The following is a 21604-nucleotide window of genomic DNA, read 5'->3' on the forward strand; positions in this document are numbered from 1 at the left end:
TTGTTTCTGACAAAGTAGCCTCAACGAGATGCACTTTTCAGTTATAGCGGTCATAATCTGTATTTATGGGTGGGTATGATTAGATCAGCTGCTGTGCTCCAAATGAAAATCAAAAAGATCAGATTGCTTGTCTTTATAATGAGGCTGCACAGTATATCGTTTGTTAATCGTTATTGCAGTTTTGCCATTTGCAATACTGAGGACAGATGACTACAATATGCACATTAGTCCTCTGACAAATAGCAGAATTGACCATGTCCTGTGAGCACTGACTGCCCTCAGACTGACGGGTGTATAATTATTTTTTGGTAAATTAGGACAATCCTTAAGCACTTTACATGAGAAGGGTTCACCAGTGTTTTAATACATTCTGAATAATATCACAGTTGCAACATTAATATAAGTATTATTTAAAGGAATAGTTTGGTGGAAAAACAAATTAACACGATTTATCTCTTTCCTCAGATGCAGTCGATCAGTCAAGACATTTGATATCTGATGTCTGCTTCTTTAGTTTACAATGAAAGATGCTACGCTGAAGGTGCTGATAAACACGACTTGAAATGTCCAACTCATCTTCATAAATACATGCCAAAATCATAATTTATTTACCAAAAATGTCTTTCATCCTGATCAAAAATGCATCCAGATCTTGACTTGTTTTGCGCAGACACATTGAATGTTTACATGCACTTAATAATCCAATTACTGCAGAAAATCAGATTTTGTCAGTAATCTGATCAACGCTCTTACATACACTTGAGTAATCAGATAACAGGGAAACTCCGGGTCTACATGAGTCAGGCTGTCATCAGATTTCTGCTTTGCAACCAGCAAATAAACTCACAGAAGAAGACGTGACGTAAACGTAATGTAAAACTCAAACTTGATGCTGAAGCTTTTTTTTTTTTTTAAACATCGAGCCACTTTACCTGAAAATACGAACATACAACGTCTAAAGGATGAAGAATATTTAAATCCCTTATTTCGTTAAGCACATGGTTGGTGTCAGCATTGCTCCAAAAGCGTTTTGATGCCATCTCACAGCAACGCCGCTCGTTTATCTCTGATTTCTGCTTGCGCACATACGGAGACTGAGAAATCTGAAAGAAATCAGAGTATACATGCACTGAGAAACCAGATTACTGAGCTAAAATCTAGCTCTTTATCAGATTTCTTAATCAGAAGAAATCGGAGTCAGCTGTTTACACGACGATTTGAATAATCAGATAACTGCAGAAATCTGATTATGGTCGGATTATTGAATGCATGTAAACTCACTCATTGATGTGGCTTAGAACACATGATGACTCCCCACTGAAGAAGAACGCATCAGATATCAAGCATGTCTTGGCTTATTGACTGCATCTGGGGTAAGTGATACATTTTTTCTAACTCTTCCTTTAATAAGTATTAATATAATTGCAGTATAAAACTGTCCATTTCGGGCTGACCTAGTTTATATTTCAGAAATGAATGTTTAATAGTTTCCTGGGATTCCGATCTTCTCTTACACAAGTCCTGGTAGCCAACAAAATGTCCATAGTGTGATGTCAAATGGTCAAAATTTCATCATGTACCATCACTCAGTGTAGGCCTCTCGTTGTATATTTTTCACACTATTTATTGATATACAGTTGTAAATCCAGCTCTGCGTAAACGTGGTGTCACATAACATTTGCACTGTAGTCAAGTAAAATTTTCTCTTTTTTATGAATAGTACAATTAGTAATTTAAGGTACGGTTCCATGAAAAATCAAATGAGCTGCAGTACCACTGTAAAATGAGCTACAGTGCTACTGCAATAGAAGGTTTTGGGTGACAAAGACTTACATTACTTGTTAGCTACTTTAGCGTCGTAGCTCCAGTGCAAAACGAGTTAAGCAAACTTCAGACCCTAAACATCTCTTAGCCAGCTGCCTTCACTTGGGCTGAAGGTAAAATGGTATACGTTTGATTTTTCACTGAATCGTTCCTTAGAAACAGTCCTTAGTGTGATAACTGAAGGAAAGTTTAACCAGTAATAAAACTAGATTGTCAATTAGTGTCTAAGAACAGATGTCAGTCAGCAGTGGGATGCTTTCGAAAGCCAAAACATACGTTCAAATACTTAAAAATACTCCAGGTGGAATTTTTTTGTTGGCCCACTAGCTGTTGTTAATGATTAATAATAGGCAAGGGTAAAATTAAGAGTACAATAGCAGCCAGCAAACAGTAGGAAGTGCATAATAAAATTACTATTTACATTCAAAAAGCCTCTGATCAGATACATTCAGCCAGTCTGTGTAAACTCTCTGTGATTTCCTGCTGTGACCCTAAAGCACACTCATACAGCTATCTTTTCAGCCGTCCACAGGGCGCAGACTGTAGGCGTCTCCGTTGGTCATGGCTCCGTTCACTCGGTTTCTGGCCCTGTCCGTCCTTTCGTAACTGAAGATAGTGTCTTGCTCGCTGTCAAATTCTGACTCTGACATCATCAGGCTGGAGTTGTGCTCGGTGCTCCTGTGTTTGATGTCTGGAAGAGACAAAAATGTCTTTTTCCCCCATTTTTTTATTTCTTGCATGCTTTCCAAATAACCAGGTTCAAACTCACTGACTCACTGTATTTTGGTCGCAGTTCCATTCTCTCTTGTTCATCTACGTTGTCCAGTATCGTGTACTTGGTTTTCTTCCTTACTTTTGTACGTCTCCCTCTGAAGATATCAAAATAACAGAACTTTGCTATGCAAAACCGTGACTGTTGTGTAAACGGTTAAATAACATTGCTGTCCTGCATTTTTATGTGAGGTAAGTAATAAGGTCTGTATCACCTTTTACACCAGGCCCAGCTTGTAGACACAAGAAAAATGACCACCACAATGCAGCAGATTGTGACATACAGCACACTCCAGTCTGCAGGAGAGAAAGGCCAAGAACATGAGTCCACAGCTTATTGCTCTAAATCCGTTCTAAATGAATTACATCTCATCATTCTAATTAATTTACATCTCATCATTCTGCCTTTTAATCCACTCTTTAATGAACTCTCCTTAAATAACACACCTCAGTGTTGTTTTTCTGTGGTTTTCCACATGTGAAACACATGATCTTACAAAGCTGAAAATTCATACACTTTTATTTGGTCACTTTATTGTTACTCTGCTAAAACAAATGATTAATAAGCTGTCAGTGATCTATTCTGAATGTGTACACACTCGCTCAGAAACTATCACAGCGCTTCCAACAATAAAGGCAGCACGGTGCTTCTTTTATACAGCGATAGAAAACACAGTAGCACAACTCCAATTCCACATGCAGATACATTTTACTATGCTAACACTGATATACACACATCCAAACTACTCTGGGGTCAAATTTTAACCACTCAAAGGGGACTTATGACCTGCACATTTCAGGATTGTTGCAACTGCTAACAAAAAATAAGAAATCAGCTGTCATCAAGCTGTCATCACATGTTTGATGCTGCAGAAAGCAGCGCAAAATGTCCCTAAAACTCCAGTGGAGTGATCTAAGTTAGTACACCTGTCTTGAGTAGTCTGAACCATTTTTAATAGGGCTAAGCTTAAGTCAGCTAAGACCCTAGTCAGACAATCACTAGTTCAATGATATTACTGTGATGCATTGATAGGCCACTCACCACAGTTGCTCTCACTGTCATCAAGGAAGCGTCGAAAGGGGTTCTCCATCCACAGAGGATCACAGGAACAGCTTCTAGTGACGGGATCACACTGACCACGGCCAGAACACAGCAGCAAACACACTGGACAGATTTCACACCACAGAACACAACAAAGAAGGTGAATCTATGTGAGCATGTGGCTGTAATGAAGTTTAGACAGAATGAGACCTGTGATGTATGTTTTTAAATCCAAATGTGATGAAATCCATGCTACTCACTGACGGTGTCCACTCTGAGAACCTTGAAAAGCAGGAAATCCGTTTTCTCCTTCAGCAGCTGATACCTCAGGAGACGGGCCAGTTTTGGGCCAGGGATCGTTCCGTCAGGACCCTGAACCGAGAACCTGAACACTGTGCTGTTCACATACAAGCACACAGATACAAATATGTAAGCTTATAAACTGTTAGTTGTATGCAAAAGTTTAGTCAAATTACACGTATTGCTGATTGGTGAAGACAAGTTAAAGCTGCATTATGTAAGTTTTGGGAGACTCCTCTGGTGGAAATGTATAATTGCACACAACGCAGAAGAAAATTTTGTAACATCGGTTGTGTGGTCGTGTCTTCCAAGGATGTAAGTGAATTATCTACTACTGTCATCATATCTTCATCAGTATAATGTTGATTTTGCATCTGAGACCTAAACATCAAGCTTCTTTTTGAGTCTGTGCACGTAAAGATGTATGACATGGTCTGACAAACTCTTTCAATTTTCACATCTTACATAGTTCAGCTTTAACATGTCCTCTACAGAGAACACACTTCTGCACATTTTAATGTACCACTACATTAACTTTACCAACATTACCACTATGCTGCATTTAACGTATTGGGAAGTAAATACATAAAATGTGGCCTCTGCAAAAGTTATGTCACATTTTATATGTTATGTATTATTTAAATACATAGAAATTTGCTACTAAAAATTGCATAAAATGGCATATTTAAGTTGTCTCTGTATTGGAAGTGTTTCAACAAAGCATGTGACCAGGGGTGCACAAACCTTTGCATACGATTGTATACAGCACAGTATGGTTATTACACTGAGAAATGGCAGTTTTGACATAAGTCTGTTGTATCCAGACTTTATGGGGTGGAGGACTGAGAACTCTGGGGAGGAAACTGGGAAAAAAATAAATAAAGAATGAAAGAACCAGATAAGGAAACAAACAAAGCAGGGTTTGTCCACACTACCTGATATCAGACTGGCCGTGCAGACCTTTCAGAGCGATGTCTGTGTCCAGCACGTGCAGCAGTGCAGCCAGCTGTCTGACCACTGTGTCCTTCTGCTGCTGACTGACCTGAGCTACAGCCACCTGCAGCTCCATCTCCACCTCCTCCCGCTCACGCAGGTCTGTACACACACACACACCATCCTGACTATAACATAAACAGGACCCACAGCTTTTTAGCTCTTTCCAGCCATCTACACTTCACATCTCAGCAAATGCAGCTGATTGTAGTGCCGTGAAATTTTTCTGTCACTTTATATACCAAAAATCATTCATTTTTACTTTCAACTTCCAACCTCTCTTTGCTTCTCTCTAAACAGTCTGTTTAATTCTGTGACATCACAACCATGAAAACTATTTTTGCAGCTTAGTTTCCACATATGGACAGTATGGATAAACTTTCTTAGTTCCAAAAAAGCAACATTTCTCCATAATATGGGGCCTTTAAATGTCCTTTAAATGTAGATAAAATTTATGATTTTTTTTCTCTTAAGTCAAAAACCTCAAAAATGCTCAGGTCTGCAGCAGGTAAACATTAGTTTCTTCAAGGACATGCGAGATAAGAAGGACCCTACCAGGACGCACTTCCACAGTGGCTGTTGCCGTGCTGGAACGGCCCTGGATGTCAGTAACCTTCAGTCGGAACAGGTAAGTGCCCTCTACCAGATTGGTGAGATAGAGAGAGGCCTGATGATCCGAACCATAGAGGACGTCCTGTTTCCAGGACAGAGTGAGGCAGAGAGAGAGAGAGAGAAAGTGAGAGGAATGTTAGGGAATGACTTATAATACTTAAAAAAGAGGAGTCTCAAAGGAGCACTCACCCCTGCAGCTGGACTCTGTTCATCTCTGACCCACAAGAAGGACACATTAGCAGAGCCGCAGTTGGACACTGATCCCCTCAGGACCAGAGAGTTGTTGGGCAAGGTCAGCGTATGGCTACCACTGGCGTGGGCTATCAGAGGCAGGCTTTTAGCTGGGGGAAAACAAACACTAAGTGAACTGTGAAACATATTCTTTTATTTACAAGAGCAGAACATCTTCATTCTGATGATAAACAGGTCGTTTAGCTATGTGAAGAAAATGCTACGTTCTCTCACCCTCTTGGACTGTGACGGTGAGCACAGTGCTGTCTGCTGCCCCCTGCTGGTCCTGCACAGTCAGCTTAAACTTGTGACTTCCAGCTCGGAGGCCTGTTGCCATGGCAACGGCCTTGTTTGCATCCTTTATCTTTGAGCCTGGAGGGCCACTTTGCAATCAGACAAGAGAACATTAGTTGTAGCAAAAACTGAATTTCTCTGAATTCTCCCATGTAATAAGTGCATCTTGAAGAATCTGATTTAAAACCTGGTCAGGAATCACTGCAGAGGGCTATCTAATGCTGGAACTGTAGTAACACTGACTTTCTGTAACATTGAGACAATACTGAAGCACAACATCTTAGATTTACTATGCTCTTTGTAACTTAACTCACAGTTAGGACTGCTCTCATGAAAATAAATTGCCCAAAGGGCTTTTTTGAAGCGGTTCCCTAAAGAACGTTTCACGTCTCTTTCAGAATCCAAAATCCAAATTTTGTATAGGAAATTTGTGAGTGTGATGAATCTTTTCGTTTAGAAAGGCCCATATTCTACATTTTCTTGAGGTCCACTTATGATGTTTGTGTTTTTATGTTACTGTGCCTTTAAGACAGAAATATGTAAATGAGCTCTGCTGTAATTGGCTTCTTCGGTTAAAAAGCAGTCCAGGCTAAAACACTCCCAGTAACTTCAGTGTGAATGGGCAGAGCTAAACTGCTGTAGACGGAATGAGTGGTTTGTGTTGGTTCTAGTGACGTCACAAAAAGAGTGAATTTAAAATTGGCTGTTTTTGCAGCTTAGTTTTTAAACTTTATGTTTACATATAATTTCAAACTACTTTTTTTCAAAAAAAGCAAGAAAAAATCAGTTTTCCATGACATGGGCCCTTTAACCACTTAAAATGCCAGTTTTATTACACAATTCTATAACCTAACAATAGCTCTACCAGTTTTCACTGAAGTCCCTGTAGTTAGGACGTAATAAGATTTTACGAGGTTAAACTGCATATACTGCAAATGCTGTCTACCAATTACAGGGTTTTACCTTAATTCTATTCAAGCCAAGAACCATTTAGGAGCCTTAATTGTTAGGGCAGTGGGGCATCTGCGACGCTGCTTATGTCTGACTAGGCCTGACATCAGAGTGCATTAACAGACTGGCTGGCTGGTACCTGAGGATTTCCCAGTGGTAGCTGGTGATGGCCTGGTCATCCGTGCTGTCAGTACCGTTCAGTGTGATGCTGCTGGCTGGGAGAAGCAGCTGTCTGTCTGGTCCTGCTACAGCTACAGGAGCTTTGTTTTCTGTGACACAATACAATTCGGACTGTTATTTTCATGCCTGCAACATAATCTCTCATTTCTGTGAACACTCGATAAAAAAATGGGCCAACATGTACATTAAAGGGGAATTCCACTGATTTTTCAAAAATTCTGCATAAATCAATCGTTAACATGTAAACATTATTTTTAGTGTTTTGATGTGAAATACTGCCTGATGCCTGAGAAATTGTTTTACCATAGTTTTGAGAGAAGCTTTTGGCCTAAAACATATTTTTAAAATCTATTCATGGCAAAGAGTTGCTGTGAGGTAAAACAGACTCCAAAGGAAACCTGATCACTAAAAAAATAAAATGAAATGAAAGTAAAATAAAATGGCTGTATTTGTGTTATAAACATTATTCTGGTTCCCATCACTACCTTTGTAATGAAATCCAAGTCAGTAAGTTTTTCTACAGTTCAGCATCTCACATCAAACCACTCTTTGACTTTGTTTACATCTAACAGGAGTTATGAAAATGGGTGGAATTCCACCTTAAGAATTTGACTTGTTTATAAATATCAGAAATACAAAGTTTTGTTATAACAACAATGAAATGCATGATTACGGTTTTGAAGGAAACTGTAATATTAGTGCATATATTAGTGCATATTTACCAGGAAGCACAGTGACTAAGACTGTATCTGAGTCCTGCTGGCCACTGGAGTCTGTGACAGTGAGCTGAAAAGAGTACTGACCCTCCTGGAGGTCAGACAGCTGCAGAGCCGGAGATCTTATACCCTAAGATGACCAAAAGAGACCATACAGACAGCAAAAAGGCAGCATGAATGTTTTTATATCACTTACGACACCTCCCTCAATCCCTGTAGTATGATTTATGTATCATGAATGCTATCATGTGCTAGCGATAACTGCGACTTCTCAGGGTTAACCTTGATTAAACCATCAAGGGTTCAGACTTTTATTCCTCAGTCCTCAATTATTTGCATTGTGTTCCTTGCAATTACTGAATATTCAGCCTTATCATGTGGGCATGCAAAGGAGCCTTAAGGGTTAAATGGTGTTGAATACCCTGAGACCACTTTCACTTATGTGTAGTTTCTCTGTACCCCTTTTTTAAATTCTATTCTATCTTGCTGAGTACTTAAAGTTATATTTACATATACCAGAAGTGCCATTCCTATTTAAACTGATATCTTCCATCACCTGCATGGTTGCTGCTTTGGCTGAGCTGCTGGGATGAAGGCTCCACAAGTAGCTGGTGATGGCGTGGTCATCTGTGCTCTGGTTGGCCCACAGAGTGAGGCGATTTAGGGGCAGGCTGATGACCTGGTCAGAGCCTGCTTTAGCCACTGGGGGGTCATCTTTTGAACTGCTGACTGTCACTGTGGCTGTGGTGGAGTCAGTCAGCCCTTCAGAATCAGCCACCGTCAGCCTGAATCAGGACGACACAAATCAGGACAGAACACTGAGGGCTTGTGATCTAATCAGGCCAACCCAAATTAAACCAGTCTCAAAGGAAGAAACATTTACCAGAGAGTATAGTCACTGTTTAAACATCTCTGAGACAGTGCAGTGTGGAAGACGGATTACAAGACAGCAGGCAACTGAAGAATGGCCTGATTAGGCCAGTAACCCTTAGAAGCTGAGTGATTTCCTTCATTTTGCTATAATATTCAAATGTAATTATGTAATTACATATTTAATTACATAGTGAGTTACACAATGAACTATATTTACATTCTGTATTGAGAGGCTGGAGTTTGCACTGACTTTTGGTTTGATGTCAAGAGTTGAAAAATAGAATATATAAAGAAATGAGCTATCTTTTAATGAAAAAAGAGTAAGGCTGCATGATATGGACATTTAATGCAATGTTCCAGCAAGATGTTTGATACTGCGATGACCATTTGAGAGGCAATAAATTATAATTAAAATAGTGTGTTTCTGACTGGATGTGTACCAAGTATAATTTATTTTTTGCTGTGTAAATAGAAATATAACTAAACTATATTTCAGTGAGAAATAAAAATATTACATCAAAGTCACTCCCTGACCAAAAATTCCAGATAGGCCTACAAAAATAAATAAATATATATTTTGTTTTATATCTATGTGCTTACAAAACAACACAATATATATTTCATTTCTTAAAATGCTCCTTATGGTGGGGCAGGTTTGTTGTGACAATAGTCAATAGTGCTTTACGTATTTTACATAAAGCACTAGGAGTGAGTATAAATTACTGCTGTGCAGGAGTGTCATCACAGTCTTTGACAATGTGTTCATCACAGAAACTCATTGGGATGACAATAAAAATATAATTAATTGTGCACTCCTACATGAGACTGTTGAGTAATAAGCCGTATAATGTGGGCAGGCAAATGCTGTTGAAGACTCCGAGATCACTTTCTGCTTGTGTCCGTCAAGGACTCTGTGTTGATGAGAACAGGAGTTCTTTGTTTGTACCTGAAGGTGTATTCTCCAGGAGGAGTATCCTGCAGTCGGAGTACAGGTGTGTCCATAGGGACGTCGCTTTCCCATATAGGTCCATCCACCTGCTCCCACAGGTAACTCACTACACCTGTATCATCTGAGCTTTCTGGAAGAAGAATGAAAGCATATAAAAGCACCAGATATGTAAAGAGTTCATGTAAGTTAATGAAACAAGAATCTGTGTTTTAAGGCAGCCCAGACACTAGACATCTGTGGCAATGGGACTGAATGAAACCTGAATTCAATGAGGTGTGTACACACACATACATACATATATATATATATATATATATATATATATATATATATATATATATATATATATAGTCGCTGTGCAAAGAAAAGCAAGTATTTCCAAAATAGTGACTTTACAGTATGCAAAAACACTCTTACCTTTCAATGTAAAGACATTTTATTCTAAGTGGTTTTAGAGCATTTCTATTGGTCCATGCATCTTGAAATGTGTATACAATGTGAAGGACAGCTGATGTGTTGAAATGATGTAGAAAACTCAAAATCAACAAAAATGGAAATAAATAGTTTTCTTTGGACATATATAAATATATACATACAAACAAATGGAGCCAATTAATCAAGAAGGTACATTTTATTTAATTATGGTTCAAAATCAAATTTATTCAATTATCCGGGACAGTTTTAGTTCTTTTATTTAACAAACAAAAAAGAGGAACCTACGACTGCCATTAATGAAGATGATGGATCCAGCAGAGAGAGACACATCCTGGTGCTTGGGCAGAGCAATTGATTTGGGAGGAATATTCAGGTTCACCTCTGTAGAATGAGAAAGGTTCAGCTGTGTGGAACTGGTACTGTCATGTATTTTAATGGAATAAATAAAATACTGCTTAGTACTAAACCCTACTTACCTGGGTGCACTGTGAAGTTTACAACACCTTCCCCATAGGCCTGCTTCCCTGCCACACTGACTCTGACAATATATACACCTGCAGACAGCTAAACAAGCACAAAAGAAATAGAGGGGTTTTAAGGTCAAAAGTGCAAACATTCCCATCATATTTGAATGAAATGCTGCATACAGAAGTCCAGTGAGAACTCACCTCAGAGATTTTGACAGTCCTGCTGTGTTCTCCTTCCATTGCTGCCTGCCGTACGTTCGGTGGACCGACCAAACTCCATTCATATGTGTAAGGGGTCTCTGAGTAAACAGGAGAGTGTGAACATTGTGTCTTCAAACTTGTTGAAATTTCAATTTAAATGAATTTAATTGCTGCACAGTTTCAGCTTACCAGTTTGACTCTCCGGACTGACTGAAGCAGTTAGTTCTACAGCTTTCTCAGGTAGCGTTACTTCACCAATGTTTCCAATTGACACAATCAGAGCTTGCACTGAAACATATAGAAACAGTTTGTGAATAGATTATATATGAAAAAGTAGGGCTGCAGAATATGGATAAAATGTCTTATTGCAATTGCAACCTACTGTGATTGAGATGTGCTTGGCAAAACACATTATGTAGTTATTGTACTTCGAGTAGAATGTTTAGTAGATGCTTGGCTACTATGCTAAAGTATGTATGTATGTATGTTTTACTGCATTTGTAAGCTGCACAGAAATACATATTTATTATATAATACATTTATATTATATACTTATATAATCAAGGTGGATCCAGTCCCAGTGACTAGTGACCACAATGATTCAGCCAAACACTCAAACACACAATATTATCCATGACTGTCCAGAATGCTCACAGCAATAAAACATTTTAAGGTATTATTTCCACTGCACAAACTTCCAAAATCTTTGGCACCTGACAACTGGAACAGTGCTTTTTCCATTGGTCATTGGTCCAGTACAGATGATTTCAGATTTATGGGTTTTGATACCTGCTCCAGACTACTAACTATAGGACTTAATAGTACTCAAAGATAAGCATTCACTTACTTTAACATTTTAACAGAATACTGTTGCTTAAAAATCAGAGAAAACAGATCATTGGAACAATACAGAGAGGCAGGCCCACAGTTATTTCATCATATGTTTACGTCACAACAAACAGAATGTGAATTGTTTTTTCCATCACTATTCAATAACAATTGCAGCATTGGTCTTATATTACAACACTGGCCTTATAGTATATTGTGCAGATGTACATTTAGTTATGTAACATGTTTACTGTATTGGGCTACCTGGCTGTGGAGAGGCGGTCTGGGGTGTGGTGCTCAGGTCAGGCTGAGAAGGAACAGAGTTGCTGATCGGGCTAAATTTGGACGGATCTGCACTAAAGAGCTGCAGTGCGGCTGTTGGCTCCATACTTGTGACGGAGATATTAAACTGGTCTTCATCATCCTGAAAGAGAGAAAGCTCGTCATATATAAACTGACATTGTCAGACAGTTTTAGCCCCACAAAGCAAAAGGACGTCCTGCAGACAAGAAGGCTCCACACTGAAGGATGGCTTAGTGAGAGCATAATAGTTTATATTATTGCTTTAAGTCATCAACTCTGGGGGGAAATACTGATGTTTTGTTATTTCTACCTTCATGAATAGCAAGCAAAATGACAGAACAGCTGAGTCAGCACAATAGCTCAGAGCAGTGACAAATCTACCTTTCCACGTCCAACTTCAGGTCCAATCAAAATGCAGGTCTGCTAAGGAAGAATCTATTTGTTGATGTAAACCCAGAAATCCCAGGGGATACGGTGTAAAACAGCTGTTTTATGGCTAAACATTTACATCTGATGGGTAGATTTGCTTTGGCCACCACACAGTGGGGTTGGATACCTAACATGAACCACACAAAAGCAGTTTAGATGTTTACAACGTTGAAAGCAAAAATAAAGTGTTGCAAGTTATAGGAAACCATTCATATGAAACCTGACGCAGCGCAAACACTGCATACTGAGCGAGTATGGCTGTAATTTAACTACAGCTAATTGGCTAGATAGCAAGCCGACAGACCTGAGTATTAAATTCGAAAACATTTTAAAAATGTGTTCAGGGGTCCTTTTGGAGTATGTTGCCTTGAGGCAACATTGGGTGACAATGAGAAGAAATGATACAGGGCCATGTTACCTGAAGTGGTGAGACCTGGCCTATGACTGGTTAAATCCATTCCACTGTCACACAATGTTGCTTCTAGGCAACAAACATATTTCTGCAAATTCTTATAACAAAAAAAACTGAATGTTAGTGCGTGCATTTTATTGACTTAGTCAGACTCTTCCCTTTATTTTTAACCCTATCATTGTCTTTAAACATGTTTAATGTTATTGTAAAGTGAGGAAAATTAGTTTGCTGCCCTGAGGCAACATCGTGCAATAGAGGGTTAAATCTGCCTACATGGATTAATTCAGGACATAACGATAGATCCCAAGTTAGACATAAGAAATTAATTGAATTATGTTGATAACATTTACGTTCAGCAGGAACTCCACTGATATGTTGTATAATTTTTCTGTTAAATGTAAATTCACAAAAATATTTATTAAGTGATCGCAGGTTATGTAGTAAAAATACGAGTTTACCTTTTTTCCATATTTTAGTTTTTAATGTTAAGTGTTAGATAAAAAGCTTTATATAGTTAAAATTCATACCTGAAATAAATCTGGGATACTTTTCTGGAGAAGACCACTTGTATGGATAGTGGAGCTGTATTTTCTTGTTGTTGTTGTTGTTAAGAATGTTTATAAAATGCCCAACTTGAGTGTTATATTAAACATCCAGCAATGTTTGAATAAATATACAAGTCTGATCAGTGAATTCCGATTTTTGAGCATTCAAATGAAAGTTATCCTCTCTACAAATATCCATGTGCAGAATTATTCAACCCCCAAAGTCAGTATTTTGTGGCACATCCTTTACACTTCCTTTAACCTCTGATAAACATTTCCGCACAAGCTTCTGACATCTCTCTGTTGGAATCTTTGCCCATTCCTCATGTGCAAAACCTTCCAGCGCATTAATGTTCCTCGGTTTCGGTGTCGCCGCAGCTTTCTTTAAATCCCACCAAAGATTTTTAATGAGATTTAAATCAGGGGACTGAGATGGCCACTCAAGGACATTCCAGGATCGATCCCTGAACCGAGCTCTGGTTGATGGCATATGCTTGGGATCATCGTCTTGCTGGAATAATACTGATTCATGGGTCCAAACAGTTCTTATTTAGATTCATAACTCCATAAAATTGTCTCCCAGAACTCCACAGCCCTGTCCAAATTCCTTCCTGTATATTTCAATTTTTATGTGCTTTTCGGCTAAGATTGTAGTGCCACGAGGTGTCCTTGCTTGTGTAGTATTCTTCTTATCGTCTTCTATAATACTTTTGTTTCTGGTCATACTGCAATTCTTTGGCAGTAATGCGAAGGTTTTTTTGAGCAGTTCTGTTCAGATGTCTGATTCCTTTTGGTGGAATTTTGCTCCTTCTTCCACTCCCAGGTAGGTTTGCTGCTGTACCATGAGTGAAAACTCACATATGATATCTCCAACTGTGTCTCTTTGAACTTTAAGTGTCTGGGATACCTTCTTTTAGCCGTGGCCTTTTTGGAGCAATTAAATAATTTCTTCTCTTAGCTTTTGTGAGAGCTGCTTTTTATATGCCATGTTTTCTGCTGAGCTTGAATGCATGCATGTGTGACATTTATATATGTATCACATTTATGAAGCAAATTAACTGTCATTACAGAGTTCCCCAAGGCTTAAATCAGGGGTGGCAAAATGAACCACTAAAGGGCCATATGAAAAAAAACCTCAACAAATCCGTGGGCCAGCTTTTTATGCTATGACCCAAACTGGCCAAACTGCCAAAACTGCAACAGCAAAATATAGGCACTTGTAATAGACACTGAAACATTATGTGAATACTGGAACTATTAAAAAATAATTTAATATTAAAACAATTCATTACTTTATACAAAACAGTGGGCTACATTAGCGACAGATAACAGTTAAACCTCTTTCAATGTCCCAAGAGGGAGGTTTTTTAAAACTGTCTATGTGCTTTAACTAGACACCTGGCATTTTTTAGTGGTACATGCTTGGGATAGAAGTGCAGCTCATGGTGAAATGTGCTAAAAGTAATAGAAAATTATAATAATTTTGCGGGCCGGATAGTATTGTGCCATGGGCCTGACTTGGCCCGCGGGCCTTGTATATGACACATGGGGCTTAAATTGTGTTGTAGCAATATTTTGTCGAATTACAGTACAGTACAGAATTACAGAACTAGCAGTCATTAAAAAACAAGCAATATTATATAGGGGTTGAATTTGCACATGGCTGTATTAAGAAAATATCCTTTCACTATGTATGAAATATCATATACATTTTAACTATGAATTTGAACAGGTCACTCAATTGATAAACATAAAAATTGTCTGGGTTTTCATAAAAGCTTGAATTTGTAAATCCTTATAGCATCAGGCATAACATTATGACCACCTCCTTGTTTCTATGCTCATTGTGCCTAATAGAGTGGACAGTGAGTGGACACAGTGTTTAAAAACTCCAGCAGCACTGCTGTGTCTGATCCACAGAAAGGTGCAAGACTGGAAAATTGGGATTGGTCAAGCCTACATATATGAATGTACATATACTAATGCTGATTTTGCAAATCAGATAGAGGTTCCACTCCCAGATAACCCACATTCATAGATAGTTATGTAATTATCACTGAAAGCTACGATTGCTTTGTTAGAATTTGCCAGGCAGGGTGCTCAGATGTGAAGCAAAAAGGCACAGTTTTGATAAATATCTAATATATTTAGGAGGGCAGGCCAGGCATCGCCAGGGGGCATCAATGGGCTTAGCCCTCCATCAGAAAAACCTAAAATCATTACTATATAAAGTAGAGAGTTTTCTGTGAGTTGTGTCTTTGTATTGTGACCAATCAAAATCCTGACACTCTTCACATCATTCCTGAATGTGTGTTAGTCCAGCTGAGTGATCCCCCAAGCCCTGCTGCATTTTCTCAGCCTACCAGTTACTGCTTAGCAACCACTGCTATCAGCCAGCGCCTCAAGATTTGAGTTCTTTAGCCACATGCCAGCATTTCTGATATACGTGAATCTGAAGTTCCATATATGGTGTGAAGATGTGCCTTTGAATGCAAGACCTGCTGGCTCAGAGTGTTCTAAGGCCAAAAGCACATAAAAAGGTCAGTTTGTGTTAAAAATGTGTCATCATCGTTGTCATTGTTGCTGACACTGCTGCCCTCCACACGGCAAACTATAGTTTGATACCCCATTTGGGGAAAAACACGATGCTCCACTCAGTGTAGTCCTTAAACTTTGTCCTTAGGCAAAACTCCTAACCCTACATTATCCAACTTTTTAACATGATAAAATTGTTAGGCGCTCTAGACAGGAGCATCTGTCAAATGCGTTAATGTTGTCATCATTGTTTTCGTCAGTGGTCTGTAATTTAATATCTGCGTCATTCAACAGAAACATCCATTTTTGTGTGCCTAGAGTTTACAGATATATTACACTTCAAAAACATGTTAGGGTTCCAATTTATTTATATTTTAAAATAAAACAATAAGTTATTTTAACAATTACACCTTTTTCAGCCATCAATTCAGCAATATTGGTTTTTAAATCAATTATCTAGAATTCCAAGCAACACAGACGTGCTCGTCCCCACAGTCATGTGTAAAGGGTGAGTGCCATATTTTGAAGAAAAAAACATGTTTTTTCTGTCATTTTAACTGCAATAATCTATACATGACTAAGGAATATATAAATTAAAAGACATAAAGAAAACAAATGCCAAATAAATATAAGAAAATATATAATGAAAGTTGTCCCCAGGAGTCGTCTGGTGTTACCACATAACAAGAAATGTCTTATTTTGAAATAAAAATCACACTGATGACATCACTTGACTTCCTTTATACCTATTTTCAGAGGATCTATGAAAAAAGCACATGGTAAGTCCACTGTGTCTTTTCAGCTCTCAGAAATTTTCTCATTTAACTTTGAAGCTTTTAGTTGAAGTCACTGGTATGACCTACTTTATTCTTAGGTAACTGTGAAAAAATAGAATACTAATGGATTAAATTACATATTTTAGTGGATGTTCCATGATTGACAGCATGTGGTTTGATGCTCTGTAGCAGCTATTTTGTAAAATGCATTTTTCATCAAAAATGTGTTGTTACTGTCTCTGGTGTTACCTTTCTTATGTGTAACACCAATGAGGATTGGTAACACCAGTGACACCTATGGATAGATAGAAAAGTGGACGTTTCTGCATTGCTCTTTTATTAAAATAGCTTAAATGGTTCAAGCAGAAATGTCAAAGAAAAACATCTACTTTGACACATCAAGTCATCAGAGGTAAGAAAAATGTTTCATGCTTTAGCCCAGTGTTTCGTAACCTGGGGGTCACAACATCTTTGGTGGTCCAGAAGTGGTTCTACAATTACAACTGTAGTCCAGTTAGTGCTGACGATTTGTGTTAAAGTGCTTTCTAAGGAATGTAGGCCAGTCATCTCATTAAGTGACTAGACACACTATTTGATTACTGTTCTGTAATTTCTGTAATGTGTATACTACATACAATGTGTGTGGGGTGGTGGGAGTGAGGTGGCAGTATATTTTTAACCCTCAAAAAGGGGTGCAAACTGAAAAAAGGTTAAGCACCCCTGCTTCACAATTTTGCATGTTAATTTTGCTGGTATTCTTTTTGCGCCTATGACAACAACATTAGCCTAGTTAGAAAGCAATCAGATTTAGTTCCCTGGGGCTTTAACTGTTAGAGTAAAAATATCAACACTCATTGGGGAACTGCTGTAAAGGTCTGGTAGTCCATTTTTAAACTGATGAGTAACATTAGTTCCTCTTACCTTCATTGTGGGCAAAGTGTCTGAGGGCCTCCATGATGGCTGTGCTGCACTGGGAGATGATGTGCTTCCATTCATCGCTGCAGAAGGGGAGCTGGGTGCGACCTGGCTGTCCTCAGAGGCATCCAGCAGAGAGAGTTTTCCTTTACCACCTTCTGTTTCCGATAGGTTAAATCCATCCCTTTCCTGCAGAGCTGGCCAATCAGGTAGTCCTGGGCTTTCTTCACGTTCTACATTTGAGCTGGACTTCTCCTCATTGATGTCTTCTTCTCTTCCCCTGTCCTCCAAAGTCCTGTAGCTGTCTGCGTACTCCATTGGAGAATTATCCAAATCCTGAATGCCCCCCAGCAAAGCCAGGTCCTTCAGAGGGTCTTCTGGGCCTCTGTGTCTGGGGAGCGGACGCCAGTGGCTGGGGTAAGGCTCGCCCCGTACCAGGGACTGTAGCACCAGCGTCTGTGGAGGTCCACGTTGCAGAAAGGCCAGCAGCGAGTCCGTGCCAGGCCTCTTTTTTGGTTGACAGTTCTCTTTGTGCTGGCAACTGAGAACATAGCAGCGTCTCTCAAAGAACCAGGCCAGGTCGCAGCCAGGGAGATCGCAGCAGGCCGCAGCACACTGGGTCAGAGTGAGCACCTCTGGGACCCGCAGGATGCTACTGCTCCTCAGCTCAGGAGACACCACCGTCTCTGAGTACGTAGCCCTCTGCCAGCACTGCCCTGCCACTACATCTACGGCACAAGAAATGGTATTTACGGGGGGTAATTTGGAAATCACTCTCATTTAGTCTCCTGAATTTGGGTCATTCTCACCCCTTCAAATTAAGTCCTTAAATATTTGAGTGTTATAATCATTACGCAGGTAAAAATTTGTTTCCCATTACAGATATGTATAATTTTTGTTTGCTTTTTTAATAAGAAAAAAATGAATGTTAATTACATTTCAATCTCAGTTCAATCTCTTTAATGTTTCCTTGTAAACGAGGTGAATCAAAACAACAAACTTTTATGAAAAATTCAATAGAAAAACGTCAATGGCTGCGGTAATGAGCTGTAATTGCAAACTACTATATTTTGTAAAATACATGTTTAAATAATCAGCTTTAAAATACTAACAACGATTTACGGTTATTAAAAAGAAAAGTTAAGGACAAAAACATTATTTACAAATTCAGCTATAAGTCTTACTGTGTTGCAGTGATGAGAATTTGATCACTTAAATTGGGAAATGTTACTAAAAGTCAATTTAAAATCAGTTAAATCATTCAGGTTTATTTTTATTATTCAACCATAAATAATATATCATTGTTTGTATACCCAAAAAAGGAAAAACAGAGTTTTAGTCATTTTTTTACCAAGTTGTGCAAATAACCCATTAAAGCCTTGTGGAGCTACTTATGTAATTCCTTATATTGAGCGAATCCTGATGTATTTAGAGGAGTAAATACAGGAAATACAGAAAGTAATACAATAGAGACAATTATGACCTACTACTGATGACAACAGGTGCTACACAATGTCTCATATCATGTAACAGATGCGTCAGTGCAACAAACAAAACTGCCATGCATTATTAGAGCGTGCTTGTTCTTATAAAGACTCCATATCATTTCATGCGCAGCAACAAAGCGGTAAGGAGATAAATAAATGTGTAAATCACCCTTGAGGAGACAAAAGCACTACAGCTGCACAGATAATATATATATATAATACACAATCTCATAGTCAACCAGAGCTAAACGTTTTCACTTTACGCCTCAGGATAAGAACAGAGTTTTAAAAGAAGGCTCTGCTTAATAGCTCTGGCTTGTCATGTCTGCCTGTCCTTTACTAAATGGATTAAATACCTCTTACCTCTCATGCAGTGAAGGACCAGGGAAAGTGAAAGGAGAGGCATGAAGCTCATGATGCCAAAAGCTTCTAGTTCATCAGCTTTTCAGTGCTCCACTTTCTAGAAAGGTCAAAAAGAATAGCAGCCTGGTTTAATACAGCACACAATGAACATGTTCAAAGAACTACATGAGAACATGAGAGGCAGGTGAGTTTTTTTTACCAAACACACTGAACTTTGACGCACATTGGCCAAATTCTGACAAAGTCTCACCTCTCTTAGCTTTATTAGTACGTCTGTCAAAATTTCATTTTTCTTTACATACTACTACATACTGTTCTAGTCACACATGTGAGTGCTGTGCAGTCCTGTTTAATCTGACAGATTATCAAGCTGTCATAAACTAAATTAAGAAAAACTAGCTTAGTCAGCTAACTGCATTTAAAAGCTGCTTCACAGAAAGTTATTACATGAAATGGTTACAGATATGCTGTGTGCTGCGTGAGACACTGCTTTACTATCCATTCATGGCGGAGGGGTACATGCAGGGTGTTGTAGGCAAAACAGTCCCCAAAGAAAACCTTATTTTTTGGATTTCCCATATTTCTTATTATTAACATTACATATTAAAAACTCAGAGGACACATGTAGGTTCACTGGTGGTCTTGAACTGTAAATAAAATGGGTCTTATAGACATTGCGACTCCTGGTTCCTCTCACCACTGTAACAAAATCTGGGTAGGTATGTTTCTCTAGAACAGAGCACTTCACATCAAACCAGTTAAAATGACTTTGTTTACATTGCAACCACTGGATTATCCAGAAATTTTTCAAATCAGTGGAGTTCCCCTTTAATTATTCAGTTTCTGTCGCTAATCTTTCTGTAGCGTTATTTATCACGAGAAATCATAATAAAATGATTTTTAGCAGATGAGCAACTCGGATAAAGTTAGGGCCAGCATAAATCTGTCATGGTTTTGATGTTGAGCTGTGAATTTGGTTTTCCACTTAATTAATCCAAATTCATCCAGAACTTTCTCAGCTTTAGGACTGAAATAAAAACAAAGCCCATCCTCCAGATGATCAGGGTAGTGAGTCAGGCATTACACGTTCCTCAGTAACATCTTCCTACTATTTCTTACTTTAATAATTCAGACTGATGTACTGCCACCGCCGTTCTCACTGCAGATTTGTTCTGAGGAGTTCTGTCAGTTTTTCCTTTGCTCGATGGAGGAAGCAGCATTTAGAGAAGATTCTGAGAGGCGAGTCTATTTTCATTTTGCAAAAGGTCAATTAACAGCCGCCCTGACGATGATGTACTGTCCAATCATGACCTCATGAGAAAGTACATCAGTTTGATACATAGGATGATGTAAGATGATTGTTCATAAAACAAATCAATACTAATGAGTCATAAAACAGTAAATGAGTCATATAAGCCATACCCCTCCCTATCAATTATAATTTAAATATTACATTATATTACATTATATTATTTCAATATATTATTATTTTTACTACTGAGGAGGAGAATTAGGTAAACCTTTCTCATTTTCCTATGGGCTACAGCAAACAGACGAGGATCAGTTCTTGACGTAGCGTTATATGAGGAGGCTGTTATGAGTAGACAATAAAGCGAGCGATGATCCAGCCTTCATTTCAGTCTGGAAAAGTAAACAGTGAACTTCATCCTCCTGTGTGCTCTATAACAGAGACCACAGGCCTGTCAGCGTTTGTGCTGCCGTTCAGAGCCCGAGTTAACCCGCATCAGCAAACATTAAACTAACCCGAGGTTACAGACAGGCCAGTGTATCAGAGATAAACAGAGCAGTGAGCAGCAGCCCGCAGTCCGCACTGCTACAGCACACATACGAGCGACGACAGCAGCAGCTTACCGTCGAGTCCGGTCGGTGTTGGATGGTCGATGGTGGGCTGCAGGATGGAGGTCTGAACAGACGAAGGGCGGATGGAGGGTGTGGAGCTGAGGAGCAGCTGATCCTGCAGACTCACAGAGCGAGCGACCGAGAGAGAGAGAGAGAGAGAGAGAGAGAGAGAGAGAGAGAGAGAAACACGTAGGCGGAGGAACACGGCGCGCGCACACAAACACGGTGCAGCGGTTCACGTGGTCTTACGTCGAATCACCACTCAGAAAAAAACAAAATGATAACAACGAAAGATTTCATAAAACGATAGCA

At 39.0% G+C, this 21604-nt stretch overlaps 1 protein-coding gene across 1 annotated transcript; it reads right to left on the reverse strand.

The window, feature by feature from the left end:
- Positions 1-1603: 1603 nt before the first annotated feature.
- kiaa0319 (KIAA0319 ortholog) lies at positions 1604-21458 on the reverse strand. Its single transcript, XM_036560577.1, has 21 exons — positions 21305-21458; positions 19433-19529; positions 17589-18310; positions 11932-12091; positions 11029-11127; positions 10840-10937; positions 10648-10735; positions 10457-10552; positions 9734-9866; positions 8471-8699; positions 7921-8044; positions 7158-7287; positions 6008-6156; positions 5732-5883; positions 5486-5624; positions 4873-5032; positions 3898-4034; positions 3638-3760; positions 2811-2892; positions 2602-2693; positions 1604-2515 (listed from the first exon to the last, which is right to left on the reverse strand). Exons 2-21 carry the CDS (start codon positions 19482-19484, stop codon positions 2343-2345), a joined length of 3138 nt encoding a protein of 1045 aa, XP_036416470.1. The 5' UTR covers positions 19485-19529; positions 21305-21458; the 3' UTR covers positions 1604-2342.
- Between the last annotated feature and the right edge of the window lie 146 nt (positions 21459-21604).

This window comes from Colossoma macropomum, unplaced genomic scaffold (genome assembly GCF_904425465.1).
Source record: "Colossoma macropomum unplaced genomic scaffold, Colossoma_macropomum, whole genome shotgun sequence".
Classification (NCBI taxonomy): Eukaryota; Metazoa; Chordata; class Actinopteri; order Characiformes; family Serrasalmidae; genus Colossoma; species Colossoma macropomum.

Excerpts from the sequence above, each read along its gene's own strand:
- kiaa0319 (XM_036560577.1), bottom strand. The coding sequence starts at position 19,484 with ATGAGCTTCATGCCTCTCCTTTCACTTTCCCTGGTCCTTCACTGCATG. Across the intron at positions 12,092-17,588 it reads ACACTTTGCCCACAATGAAG|GATGATGAAGACCAGTTTAA; the intron begins GTAAGAGGAACT and ends TCTCTCTTTCAG. Across the intron at positions 9,867-10,456 it reads CATCTTCATTAATGGCAGTC|AAAGCTCAGATGATACAGGT; the intron begins GTAGGTTCCTCT and ends TTCTTCTTCCAG.